We start from the raw sequence: 12806 nt of genomic DNA, 5'->3' as shown, positions 1-12806 counted from the left end.
TCATCTTAAGATCCTTAATTACATCTACAACGTTCCTTTTGCCATTTCCGTGCGTCCTTGTGCAGGGGCCATGCTAAGCTTCTCTGTATCATTCCAATTTAGGTCTACGTGCTGCCAAAGCCAGCACTCCCTTTGCCATTTATTTATTTTATTTTCTTAAAGATTTTATTTATTTATTTGACAGAGAGAGACACAGCGAGAGAGGGAACACAAGCAGGGGGAGTGGGAGAGGGAGAAGAGGCTTCCCGCTGAGCAGGGAGCCCGATGCGGGGCTCGATCCCAGGACCCTGGGATCATGACCTGAGCCGAAAGCAGACACTTAACAACTGAGCCACCTAGGTGCCCCTCCTTTTGCCATTTAAAGTAATATTCACAGGGGCACCTGGGTGGCTCAGTCAGTGAAGCGTCAGACTCGATCTCAGCTCAGGTCTTGATCTCAGGGTTGTGAATTCAAGCCCCGTGTTGGGCTCCATGCTGGGCGTGGAGCCTACTTTAAAAAAAAAAAGAAAGAAAGAAACTTTCACAGATTCTGGGCAATGGGATGTGGGTATCTTTGATGGAGGGGTTATTCAGTCTACCATATTTATCGTTTTAGCAGACTATAATCGTGGCTGGGTCTATGGATGTATCATAATTTCTTATGTATCCTGGTGTAGCATAGCAGTCAGGATTAAGGGTGGGAAATAGAAACCACTTGAGGTCTTTTTTTTTTTTTTAAGTGAACAGTATGTCCAATGCAGGGCTTGCACTCATGACCCAGAGATCAAGAGTCCCATGCTCTACTGACTGAGCCAGCCAGGCGCCCCGAAAAACCACTTGAGGTCTTTTAACACAAAGGGTTTAATACAGGAAATTCAAAAGACTGAACTCTGCGGTTGTAGCATGAAAGCAGCCGCAGATTGAGCTGAATGAATGAATGAATGAATGAATGAATGAATGGAGCGTGGCCTTGTGCCAAGAACACTTTACTTACAAAAACAGGCAGTGGGCTGGGTGAGGTCCAGGGAGCAGAGTTTGCCACTCCTGGCGCAGGGGAGCAGGACCAGGACTGGTCCTACAGGAAGGACTCTGAAGAACCTGCTCACCAGGGGATCTGAGGCTCCCTGAAATCAAGGCAGGGAGGCAGGAGGTCCTTGACACCTCTGACTTGGGGCACACACCCTGTATCTGTGCTCCAGAAATGGAATGCCCCCTTTGTGTCCGCCACAACTGCTTTTCAACACCCACCAAGCTTGTCACTGGACAAGGGAATGCAGATTCCAGAACAACAGGTGTTTCTATGCCTGACTGTGAACAGGGGAAGCAAAAACCAAGACAGCTTCGGTCTCTTCTGCCTTCCAGATGCCCCCAGGCATCTCCATGGGTGGACCTGAGCACGTGCCCAGCTGCGGGGAAACCCTGTGAGCCTGGCTGCAGCTTAGCAGCCTCTGCCTGGAAAGAGGTTGGATCGGGGCGGGTTCTGATGTCAACCCACCACTTCCTCCTCATTTATTCCTGTACTTTATGGTGATGGGAAGAATGGTTGTGTAATTGTAGGATGCATAATCGTGGAATCTATTATATGTAATTGTAGCATTAGGAACACAGTAATTATCATGCAATATAATGAATTATGTAATGGAATGTAATCGCACATAGATAATGAATCACAGAATTGTGTTACACCCTCCAGGAAACTGTTCATCTTGTTTATATTCCCTGGGTGATCGTGCCATGCTGGCAGGTAGCATGATGAGGAGGGGTGGGGAAATGGGAGTGAGATTAGGGTAGATTAAGGGGCGGGGGCAAGAGCAGGGGGACAGGGTGAGGTTGAGGCCGGGGGTTCAGGGAGAGTGCAGAGTGGGTCGTGAGCATGAGGATGGTGCTGGAGTTTAGCTGCAGGTTAGGGGAGGTGAGGAGAAAGAAGCAAGAGGGGGAGTCTGAATAATGGACTAGGCTAGAGGTTGGCAAACTCTGGCTCAGGGGCCCGAGACTGTCCAGCCACCTGTTTTTCTGTTTAATCTTTAAAACTGAGATGAAATTCAGATAACATAAGCTTAGCCATATGCAAGTGGACAATCCTGTGGCATTTAGTACATTCACAGTGCTGCATAGCCATCACCACCATCCACCTCCAGAAATTTCCATCCTCCCAAACTGGAACTCTGTCCCCATCAGACACAAACTCCCGCTCCCCCCGCCCCCAGCCCCCGCCACCCACCGTCCTACTTTCTGCCTCTACGGATTTGGCTACTCAAATGGGATCATACAGTCTTTGTCCTTTGGTGACCGGCTTCTTTCCCTCAGCAGAGTGTCCTCAAGATTCGCCCATGTTGTGGCCTGGGTCAGAATCTCCTTCCTGTTTAAGGCTGAAGAATCTTCCAGTGTGTGGATAAACCACCTTGCACTGGCCCATTCATCTGTTGATGGACACTGGCTTGCTTCCGTGTTTTGGCTACTGTAAACCATGCTGCTCTGAACATGGGTGTCCAAATACCTCTTCCAGACCCTGCTTTCAATTCTTTGGAGGACATTCCCAGAAGTGGAATTGCTGGGTCACAGGGTAATTCTATCTTTAATCTCTTTAGGACTCTCTCTCCCATTTTCCACGAAGGCTGCACCATTTTACATGCTCACCGACAGGACACGAGGGTTCCAGTTTCCCCACATCCTCCTCGCTTGCTGCCTTCTGGGTTTTTCGGTAGTAGCCATCTTGATGGTATGAGGTAGAATCCTCCATTTTTTAATCCTTAATGTTGTGCTTATTTTTTTTTTGAAGACTTTATTTATTTATTTGACAGAGAGAGACACAGCGAGAGAGAGAACACAAGCAGGGGGCATGGGAGAGGGAGAAGCGGGCTTCCTGCGGAGCAGGGAGCCCGATGTGGGGCTCGATCCCAGGACCCCGGGACCATGACCTGAGCCGAAGGCAGACGCTTAACCAACTGAGCCACCCAGGCGACCCTATGCTTATTTTTTTTTTAGTTAATCACACTTGTGTATCCTGAAACTAGATCTCTGTGTGTGTAAATATATGCAGCTATTTGTGTGGGCTTGCTCGACATGGGTCATGCCCTGTGCAGATGTGTAAGACTTACTTTTTCCCAGCCAACATCACACATCTAACATTCATTCACATACTTTGTCAGAGAAAAGCCTCCCTTGCTCCAGAGAGAAGGGCAGATGTCAGCCTCTCCCTCGCCCATGGGTGTGGAGTTGACTACGAGACTCGGTGGATCCTGAGCCAGGCCATTTGGCTCTCGAAGCACAGCAAGCAGCCGGAGTGAGCCTCCGTTCCCAAGCTTTGCGGTGACACGATGGAGCCCACGGGCCGAGGGACACGGGGCCAAGGGCTGAGCCCCTGTGGTAGCAAGCAGCACACAAGCCACCCCTGGGTCAGGGAGCGAGCAGTCATGCAGAAGTCACGCTGTGTAGCCCATGCTTCTAGCTCCGGAAACTTCTCGGTCTCCGGGAGAGAGCAGCTGCGCAGCCTGGCACGGTCAGCAAGGGTGTGCAAGGCCCGTGGCGAGCTGCGTCTTCTGACACCTTGCCCACAGCCCTGGCTCGTCCCTCTGCCGAGCCGTAGAATAATCCCCTGTGTGCAAATCCCATGACATGAGGCTGCTTCCAGCCTTCTTACCCACATGCAAGGTGCATTCGTAGGATTTCTAGGTATAGGTAACTCCAGTGGTTTAACCACTTTGGGTCCTGCTTTTAATTCTTTTGGCTGTTTCTTGTAGCTAAAAGCACTCAGTGAAGCGGCTCCCAGGGGTGGATCTCGTGGCCCCTTCCCTAGCCACTCAAATGTAGAAACCACCCCAGATCTTGAGGTGGGTGGGTGGGTGGGGGGGGTCCTTGAATTCCCCCGAGGAAACCCTGAGCTGAGTGAGATTTCATTTCTGCTCCCTGGTGGGATGGGGGCTCAAAACAGAAATTAAATTCAGCGGTAGGGGCACCTGAGTGGCTAAGTCAGTTAAGTGTCTGACTCTCGGTTTTGGCTCTGGTTGTGATTTCAGGGTCGTGGGATTGAGCCCCATGTCTGGCTCTGTGCAGAGTCTGCTTGAGAATTTCTCTTCTCTCTCTGCCCCTCTTGCTCGTGCTCTCTCTTTCTCTCAAACAAATAAATAAATCTTAAAAAAAGAAATTAAATTCAGCTGTAGAAAAACGAGGTTTTGTTCTTTGCATATTTATGAAATGAGATTCTCACCTGCTATATTAAAAAAAAACAACCACAAAACAGGTAGGGACCAAAGTGGGACTGGACAGGAACTATCTGAGCACAACCTTGGACTGACGACCCAGAGAAGGGCTGGAGGTAAGGATGGAGCCAGGGAGTGAGACCCTTAGCCCCAACCTGCTCACCTTGGAGGAGCCCTGCGCAGGAACCCTGGCTATATCAAACTGCGCAAGACCCGGCAGCCCAGAACATCTCCCAGACGGTATTCACATGACAGAATCGTATCTGTCTCACGGCTGACAACCTTGCTGACAACGTTGTCCTGAACCTACAGGATGAAAGTGTTACCTGGGACAGTGACAGCCTTGTCAAGGGTAAGAAATGAGCCTGGTGACCAGGAACTCCAGCCCCAGAGAAGCAGCAGTTTTGTTTCTCCCCTGGTTTTTGAGGAGCCAGCTTGGGGTCCAGCACACCCCCATCCCACCCCCAGTATCATGTGATGGTCCCTTATGCATCTGTCCTCCCAGCACTTCTTGGATGAACAAAGCCTGACCAATTTTGGGGGAGAAGGATTTTGCGCCTTCCTGTGTTGGCCAGAGGTGTTGGGGGACAGTGTGATTTCTTTTTTTCTTTCTTCCTTCCTTCCTTCCTTCCTTCCTTCCTTCCTTCCTTCCTTCCTTCCTTCCTTCCTTCCCTCCCTCCTTCCTTCCTTTCTTTCTTTCTCTTTCTTCCTTTCTTTTCTTTTCTTTCTTTCTTTTTCTTTCTTTTTTCTTTCTTTCTTTCTTTCTTTCTTTCTTTCTTTCTTTCTTTCTTTCTTTCTTTCTTTCTTTCTTTCTTTCTTTCTTTCTTTCTTTTCTTTCTTTCTTTCTTCCCCTCTCTCTCTCTTTCTTTCTTTCTTTCCCTTTCTTTCTTTTCTTTCTCTTTTGTCTTTCTTAAGATTTTATTTGAGAGAGGGACACCTGAGTGGCTCAGCCCGTTAAGCGACTGCCTTCGGCTCGGGTCATGATCCCAGGGTCCTGGGATCGAGTCCCATGTTGGGCTCCTTGCTCAGCGGGGGGCCTGCTTCTCCCTCTGCCCCTCCCCCTGCTCTCTCTCTCTCTCTCTGACAAATAAATAAATAAAACCTTTTAAAAAAGATTTTATTTGAGAGAGAGTCAGCGAGCGAGCGTGTGCATGAGCCAGGTGAAAGGGCAGAGGGAGAAGCAGGCTCCCTGCTGAGTGGGAAGCCCAGGGCTCAGTCACGGAACTCCGGGATCATGACCTGAGCCAAAGGCAAACCAATGGAGCCACCCAAGCACCCCAGGACAAGTGTGATTTCTGAGTAATTTCCCTCAGTGATTTCGCAACCTCCCTCCAGGTTGGGAGGCAATAACCACCATGCCAGGAATTCTCAATACATTTTTATTACTTAAGCAGGGAAAAACCAAACACAACAGACAAACGTGGGGCTGGAGGTTGAGTGTGTGTCCCAACTTGCTTGAGCTAAGAGCAACAGCGGTCCACGTCCTAGGTTCAGATCCCAGCTCTCCCCGCCCTGCAGTGTCTCCCCTCCCTGGGCCTCACTTCTACAAAGCTAGTTGTGCATGAGTTGCGTTCATGGGTGGGAAGTGTGTTCAACGACGTCTGCGACTATTAAGGGCTATGTGAGTTTTTCGCCGATTTGGGAATGCAAGAAAGCCACCACGTGTCTGAGGCTGTGTGCTTTTTCTTTTTTTAATGTCTGCTGTTAATAAAATATTTTTACAGAGACCAAAAAGTCGGAATAGTGCAAAACATCTCAACACCATGCATTCATGACCACTTCTCGTTGGTTTTAAACATTTGTTCCAAGTCACATATTTACAGAGAAATGGGGGCATCTGTGCAGATGCCAGACCAACGGGATGGAATTAAAACAAACAAACGAAGAGCATTTTGATTTCACATTTGCAATCACATGCTAAGAGAAGGTGTGTGGAGGAAGAACCTCCCTGAACTGCGTGGCCGGGTTTGGGGGTCTCAGGGGGCCGGGGCCAGGGGTGAAATGTGAGTCCCCCTGGCTGTTTGGCCTGGGATGCACAGGGGGTTGGCAGCGGGGACCCTCCGCCTGTGACCTGTGCCTCAAGAGAGCCACTGTGGTTAGGCGGGGCTCGGGGAATGGGGGAGGTCTTACTCAACACCGTCAACTTGATTTCTCTCTTTAAAAAAAAATAAAAGGCAAATAGAAAAGCAATACGTGTCAGCGAAGACAACTTTGGTCCTTGACAATTCTTAGGAAAAGATGTTCAGGGGGCAGACGGTGTCATGACCGGAACCAAACCCCCAGCGAGCTCCCCTCCTGCTCCACTGGGGCAGCAGAGCTTAGGGGCGACTCTGGGCTGTCCCTGCTCTGTCCCGCCCCTCGGTGTCCCCATCTGCAAAATGAACAGCGCAGGGTGTGGGGGACAGAAAGGTCTCTGAGGTCCCAAAGATTTCTAGTTGGGTGTTAAGTTTTTTGCATCTCTGATGGGGGCACGGTGAGGTTTCAGGCTCTGGAGCCCAAGAGGGATTGCGGGTCGAGGCCAGGCACCTGCTCGTTCTACATAAATCCTTCCAGGATGGACTGGTGAGAGCCAGAGAGAACAGTGGGTTCCTCTTCCTTCTAGATCCCCAACTTTTCTCCCCACCTCTTGAGTCTCTCTTCATCTCAAGATCGCTCTGTATTCCCGCCCCCCCAGAGACCCTCAAAGTCTCTCTGGGCATGATCTCACCCTCCCAATTTCTCCCTTTCTCTCTCTCTCTCCATCCTTCCCTCTTCTTCTGTCTTTGTCTCCTTACTCTGGGACACTGTCCCTCTTGAGAGGTGGGGATGCAGGGAGAAGGGATCGGCTCTGTCCAAGATGCCCCTCAATGTCACACTCCCCCACCCCCATGGGCCAACCCTACTTTATCCTTTCCCTGAACCGTGGAAATCTAGGGCCAGTTCCTGGCATGAAATGAGGTCCAAATACAACCCGGAGACCCCACCAGGGCTCAGAACTTCGGGCACCCCAGGTGAGGTGGTGAGTGGCCTTGGGGAAAACGCTGCTCCTCTCTGAGCCTTGTTCCAATACAGGAACTTCCTAGTTCCAAAGGCTTCCAGGCCCTGAGACTCCTTTCCTGTCTCCTCCTTGTCTGCTCTTGTCCTCTCTCCACTCTGTGTCCTGTGACTCAGCCACAGTCTGGCTGGAGCACCTTCTGTGTGCCCAGGTCTATGTGGGAGGGGAAGGTTGGTATGGACAGACATGGATAGACAGGCATGTGGACCCCGCACCCCAAGACATAATTCTACTAGGCATACCCTCCCTGTCATCCCCCTGTGCCCAGTCTGTGCTCGGTGAACTTGGGGCTATCAAGAGGCCTCAGACCCCAGTCTGGGGGAAACAGAGCCTGTCACAGACACACACCCCCCCAGCCCCCTGGCATCAGGGACAGAAGGGAGGGACAGAAGCTGGGGAAGTCCTGAGGAGGAGTAGGGAGAGTTTTCTACAGGAGAGGATATTTGTGATAGGTTTTGAGGGATAAATAGGAGTTCTCTGGGGGAAAGAAGATGGAGTAAATTTCCAAAACAGTTCTAGCCTGGGAGTCAGAAAAAGTCATTCAACAAATACTCCCTGAAGCTCCCTCCATGTGCCTGGACCGGCGCTGGGGAACTTTATACACACACACACACACACACACACACACACACACACACACACACACACTCACACACACACTGGCAGGCCTTGACCAGAGACTCCCAAGGACTCTTTTGGAAAATAAGTTGGCTCTCTCAGGCAGAAGCTCAGCTCCCCCTTTCCCTGCTGGTCATCCATAAATCTTTCAGGGCTCACCCCCGGTCATATTACCTCCCTTTGGGTGTTGCTGGTGTTCTCAACCCAAATCATCTATCCACCTCACTCCCACCTACTCCTTGGATGGTCTAATTTAAAATCTCCCTCTCGGTCCATGTGATAGAGATTCTAGGCTCCCTCTTTGCCACCTCCCAGCCTGCCCCTGGGCCCTGCCCCCTCCCCCACCATCCTGTAGCAGAACTTGCATCTTAGTCTCTGGTTCAGAACCTTCAGGCACCTGAACCTGTCTAAATTCAAGGGACATAGAGTACCTGCAGGTAACTGAGAAAATAGTGCCATTTCTTCCAGACTTGTTCACCTGCCAGGAAACCGTCAATATAAACATACAACTCTCAATGCCTAGGATTTGCACATGGCCTCCCTAGAAATGCCAAACCTTTGGGCAGTGCACAATGGAGACAACTCTACCCAGTGTGGCCCAGGGATCATCTAAGGGGCAGGTTTGTTTTTTCTTTTTAACGTACTGCTCCAAAATCTTTCCAGGAATTAATTTCAGTGTCCCAAAAGCACTTTGTCTCTCCCCCAAACTGCACTGGTCCTTTCTCCATGAGGTGGCCAGAGGGAGATTTTGAAATCTGACCTTCAGACTCTCCTCAGCTTTAAAATCTCCTGGGGTTTCCCCAAGTCTCTTAGCGTAAAATAAAAACTCCCCAGGGCAGCATACAAGGCCCTGCCTGATCTGACATCTCTGCAGGTCTCCCCAACATCAACAACTCCTCCCTGTTGTCCCCGTCAGCCACTTTGACCTCGCTACGCTTCAAGCCTGCCTACCTCAGCCTTTGCACCTACTGATCCCTCCACCTGGAGCTTTTTCTCTCTAACGGGTGGTTCCTTCTTTTTCACCTCCTCAGAAAGCCCTCCCTCACTGTGCTGTCTGACACAGCCCCCACCACTCCAGGAGCCCAGCTGTTCCTCACCTGGCCCCTGTTTTAATTTCTTTCTAATACAAGAGAATCCTGTACTTGTCAGTCCGGCAGGGAAAAAAAAAATGGCACAAAAGCACCCATCCAACATGGACAAGCAGATTCTGGGCAAAGACAAGCCAGGACAAACTTTCCCAAAACGTTCTGCCTGCATGAACTACAATGGGGAAACTTGACTCTGGCAGATTGCCCCACTATCACCTCCTGGAGGAAGAGCTTCAGGCAGGTAGAGGCCCCACCTCTGGTGTTTGAATGAATGAATGAGATTTTGGAGACTAAGCTCCAAACATGTTTGTATATTTACACACACACCCATATACACACACCTAGAGTTTCTGGTCTCTTTCTTGCCTGCCTGGAGAGTCCTGGAAGAGGAAGAAGGGGTTCAGGGTGTGCCTGGGTCCAGAGAATCACAAATCCTCACTCTTTTCTTGGTGGGAGATCTAGAGTTCTCAGGGAATCTCCCCAGAGGTTCCCAGTGCAAAGGGCAGAGGGCAGGGGTTTTGCTTGGCAGCCAGACATGGGAGAGGGGCAGTGGGGGCCTTGGCCCAGAACCCCCATCCCTTGTAAGGGTTGGGGGAGTTCCCCTGAGAAGGGGTTAGCAGCAATGGGGAGCTGTGTCGGGTCATCCGATCTCAGCCCACCCTTAGATGGGGCACACAGGCCAAAGGGAGTGGGGAGAGGGTGTGGCACTGGGACCTTCAGCAAAGTCTCAAGCAACTCTCTGGGTCTCAGTCTTGCCATCTGTTAAATGGGTGGGTTGAACTCTATATGAGGATGGGGTATGTTGGGGGAAAAGGAGAGGCAAACCCCCATAGGGAAGTGGGGGCAGCGCGGGTGCTTCAGAGCCGTCCACTTGGCCCCCAGGGTTTGGGCGCCCGAGAGCGCATGTGCTTTTGAAATCCCATCCTCCCCTCTCTCCCCGTTTATTTTTTGCACTAACACGAGAAGACACTCTGGTCCAATCTGGGCCCTCCAACAAGCATCCTAGTGCCTCCAACCCCTAGGCCACCCCAGGGGGCCCTCCAGGAAGCCCTGCCCCTTGCCCAGGGCCCGCCCCTCGAGGAAGCTGAGAGTTCCATACTTGGCAATTGGTCTTGGGCCCCAGGGCTTGGGGACCCATCTTATGGCTTTTCCAGGGGACAGGAGGCAGGGCCTCCCCGTACCAGAGCCCCAGGATCTGGCCTCCTCCATAGGGGGCGGGACTTCCTCCCAACCCAGCTCGAAATGTCTCCTAGGCGCAGGGGACTTGGCTTCTAGTAAGGGATGTGGCTTCTTCCTTCATTGAGCCCTAGGGCGTGGCCTCTTGAGGGGGCGGGGCGTCGTCCGTTCACAATTCCCTAGAGGGGCGAGCTAAGTCAAGGGCGCAGGCGCAGCCAGCCCTCTGCACAGAGCCCGGATACTCGCCCTCTGGGAAGTCCCAGCGCGCAGACGTCGCCCCGCCCCGTGCGCAGGCGCAGTGCTGCCCGCCCGCGTACCCCGCGCTAGGGCGCAGGCGCGGCACCGCCCTCCTCCGCGGAGCGCGTGTCCGACTTGAGCTTGACGAACTCCTTGGCCACCTCGTCATTGCTGCGCTGTGACAGGATGCGCAGCACCGTGAGGCCCGTGTCGTCCATATGGATGCGGCGGCCCAGTGGCAGCCAGCAGGCAGCGCTCCCGCGCTGGGCCAGCTCCCGCAGCTGCAGTACGGCCAGCCCCACCGTGCGGTCCTCGCGCGCGAAGCAGTAGTCCTTGACACACACCTGCAGCTCGTAGCACTCCGGGCCCGCGTCGGCGCTCAGCGTGCTGCGGGGGGGGGGGGGGGGGGGGGCGGGGCGTGAGGACAGCCCCGCCTGCCGGGCTCCCACTCCCCTACCGCTGGCCCCGCCTCCGCGCCGGCCACGCCCCCAAGACGCCCAGAGCTGAGCCACGCTTACATTTCCTGACACACACACACACACACCCCTGTTCCCCAGTAATATCTCTGTTCTGTCTCTCCTTCCTCCCTTCTTTCCCCACCCCACCTCTAACCGACAACACCCCCACCATCCTACTCCGAAGCCCCGGGCCAAACCACGTCCCCACCCAGGGGACACTCCCCCAAGACCCCCTGGCTAGACCATGCTCCCACCCCGCGGTATCTGCGCCCACACCTTTGGCCAGATGAGCTGCTGCTCCCACCACCCTGTCCCAGATATCGCACCCAGAAGCCCCTTTACCGGGCTCCCACCTGAACCCAAGTTCTCTCCTTGACGTGGCCCCTCTCCCATACTCCCTAGCCCACCCCTCTTATCCCTAAGGTGCTCTCTCCACACGACCTGCCTTCGTGCCTTCACCATGAGTGACCCCCAACACATTCCAGCATGCCTCCCCCTACCCCTAAGCCAGGTCCCCAACGCTGGGCTTCTGTCCCCAGGGGACCTGCCCTGATGGGCCATACCCACACTGCTCCCCAGAAACACCCTCCTTGACTGTACTCCTAGCCCTCAAGTACTACCGCCCACCCCAGGAGACATCTGCCCTGCAACGAGACCAAGCCCCTGCTCCCAAGCATTGCATCAGGTGTCCTACCACTCCAAAATCCTCTGATCAAGAACCCTCTTGTTCTCTCCCTAGCTCTGATGCTCCCTTACCCCTCTGCACTTCTGTCCCCCCAAAACACCCCCCAACATGATCCTGCTCCAGTGAGGTTTGCACCTGAGCCAAATATCTGCCCACCCCAGGTAATACCCTGATCAGATTTATTTGTGTTCCCTCAGTCATCTGCCCCTCTGGACCCCTGATGCTTCTGATTATGCTCACCAGGAAGCCCCATCTCGATGTGACCCCACCGTCACCCACTTGACAGGCATCCCAATGCCATGGATCACACTCCACTCCTGTCCGCTACCAGTGACTCCTCCAAAGCTGCCCCGACAGCCATGATGAGAAGGCTCACTGCTGACTCCAGGCGACCTGCCCCCCATGCCCTTGATACCCTCACCCTTGCCCCATCATGACCTCTCACGGCCCTTAACCAGACCTGAGTCTCCAGCCCCAGAAATGGCCGTGCCCAACATGCGCCCTCTGCCCAGATTTCACCTCCTCTTCACAAGCCTTCCTCAACATGTTAAATTACATTCACTCCCTCCCCTGGGAACTGCCTGTCTCTCAAAGTGGTTACCCCCCAACCCCTCAAATGTCATTCCTGCACTAAGGTGCCTTCCTTCCCAGTGCCCTCACCTAGGATGTGCCCCTCTCATTCCTGTGCCCAGGAATCACTGGCCCACCAGTCATCCCTCTTCTAGTGGACCCTGAGGTTCACCCAGCAGATGTCCCCTCCCCGTGCTCCCCAAACCATCCTTAGACTCACAACTGGAAGCTCTCGTTGTACTTGGGGGCCCAGCTGTTGTTCTTGGATTTGGTTGCAAACTTCCGTTTCTTGTCACTGAGCTGGGGCCCAATGATGTTGACCTCGATGAATGGCCGGAAAATGCCAGAAGTCTGCCACTTGAGGTCATTGGCAGCCACGACTGTTAGGGGAAGTAGAGGGTAAGACTGTCAGGGTCCCCTAAATACACAGCTGTGGTTTCAAAGCCTGTCTGAAAGAATACATTTCCCAGGATGTTCCTATAGCTAAGTGTGGCTATATGACTAAGTTCCAATTAATGAAATTTCAGTGAAAGAAAGGGATGTGTACAACTTTCAGGTTGTGGCTTAAAAGGCAGGGAGATTGCCCTAAACTTTCTCCTTCTAGCTGCAGGCTGGGATACTGGTCGGTACCGAGTTCTTTGGCACCATATAGAGGAGGAAAACATATTAGGGATCAAAGTGCAACAAAAGATGGCAGGGGTCCCCAAATCTGTGAAGCCTCCAATGTCAGCTCTGGGCTGACTGTCCTTGGTTACCTCAGAG

At 52.7% G+C, this 12806-nt stretch overlaps 1 protein-coding gene and 1 non-coding gene across 2 annotated transcripts in view; both read right to left on the bottom strand.

The window, feature by feature from the left end:
• Positions 1-20: 20 nt before the first annotated feature.
• On the bottom strand, positions 21-127 carry LOC114196505 (U6 spliceosomal RNA). Its single transcript, XR_003606698.1, has one exon. It is a non-coding gene; the product is annotated as a U6 spliceosomal RNA (small nuclear RNA).
• A 10290-nt stretch (positions 128-10417) lies between these two features.
• The window catches only part of UNC13A (unc-13 homolog A), a 50011-nt gene continuing 47622 nt past the window's right edge, over positions 10418-12806 (bottom strand). Inside the window, exons 44-45 of the mRNA XM_088023381.1 lie at positions 12265-12424; positions 10418-10718 (exon numbers count right to left, since the gene is read on the bottom strand). Of these exons, the coding sequence (XP_087879507.1) occupies positions 10418-10718; positions 12265-12424 (461 nt within the window). The remainder of the gene's footprint in view (positions 10719-12264; positions 12425-12806) is intronic.

The sequence above is a fragment of the Eumetopias jubatus genome, unplaced genomic scaffold (assembly GCF_037043125.1).
Source record: "Eumetopias jubatus isolate StellerSeaLion01/CBP00866 unplaced genomic scaffold, mEumJub1_p1.0 scaffold_1, whole genome shotgun sequence".
NCBI classification, from domain to species: domain Eukaryota; kingdom Metazoa; phylum Chordata; class Mammalia; order Carnivora; family Otariidae; genus Eumetopias; species Eumetopias jubatus.
This window is presented reverse-complemented; position numbering and strand designations above follow the sequence as displayed.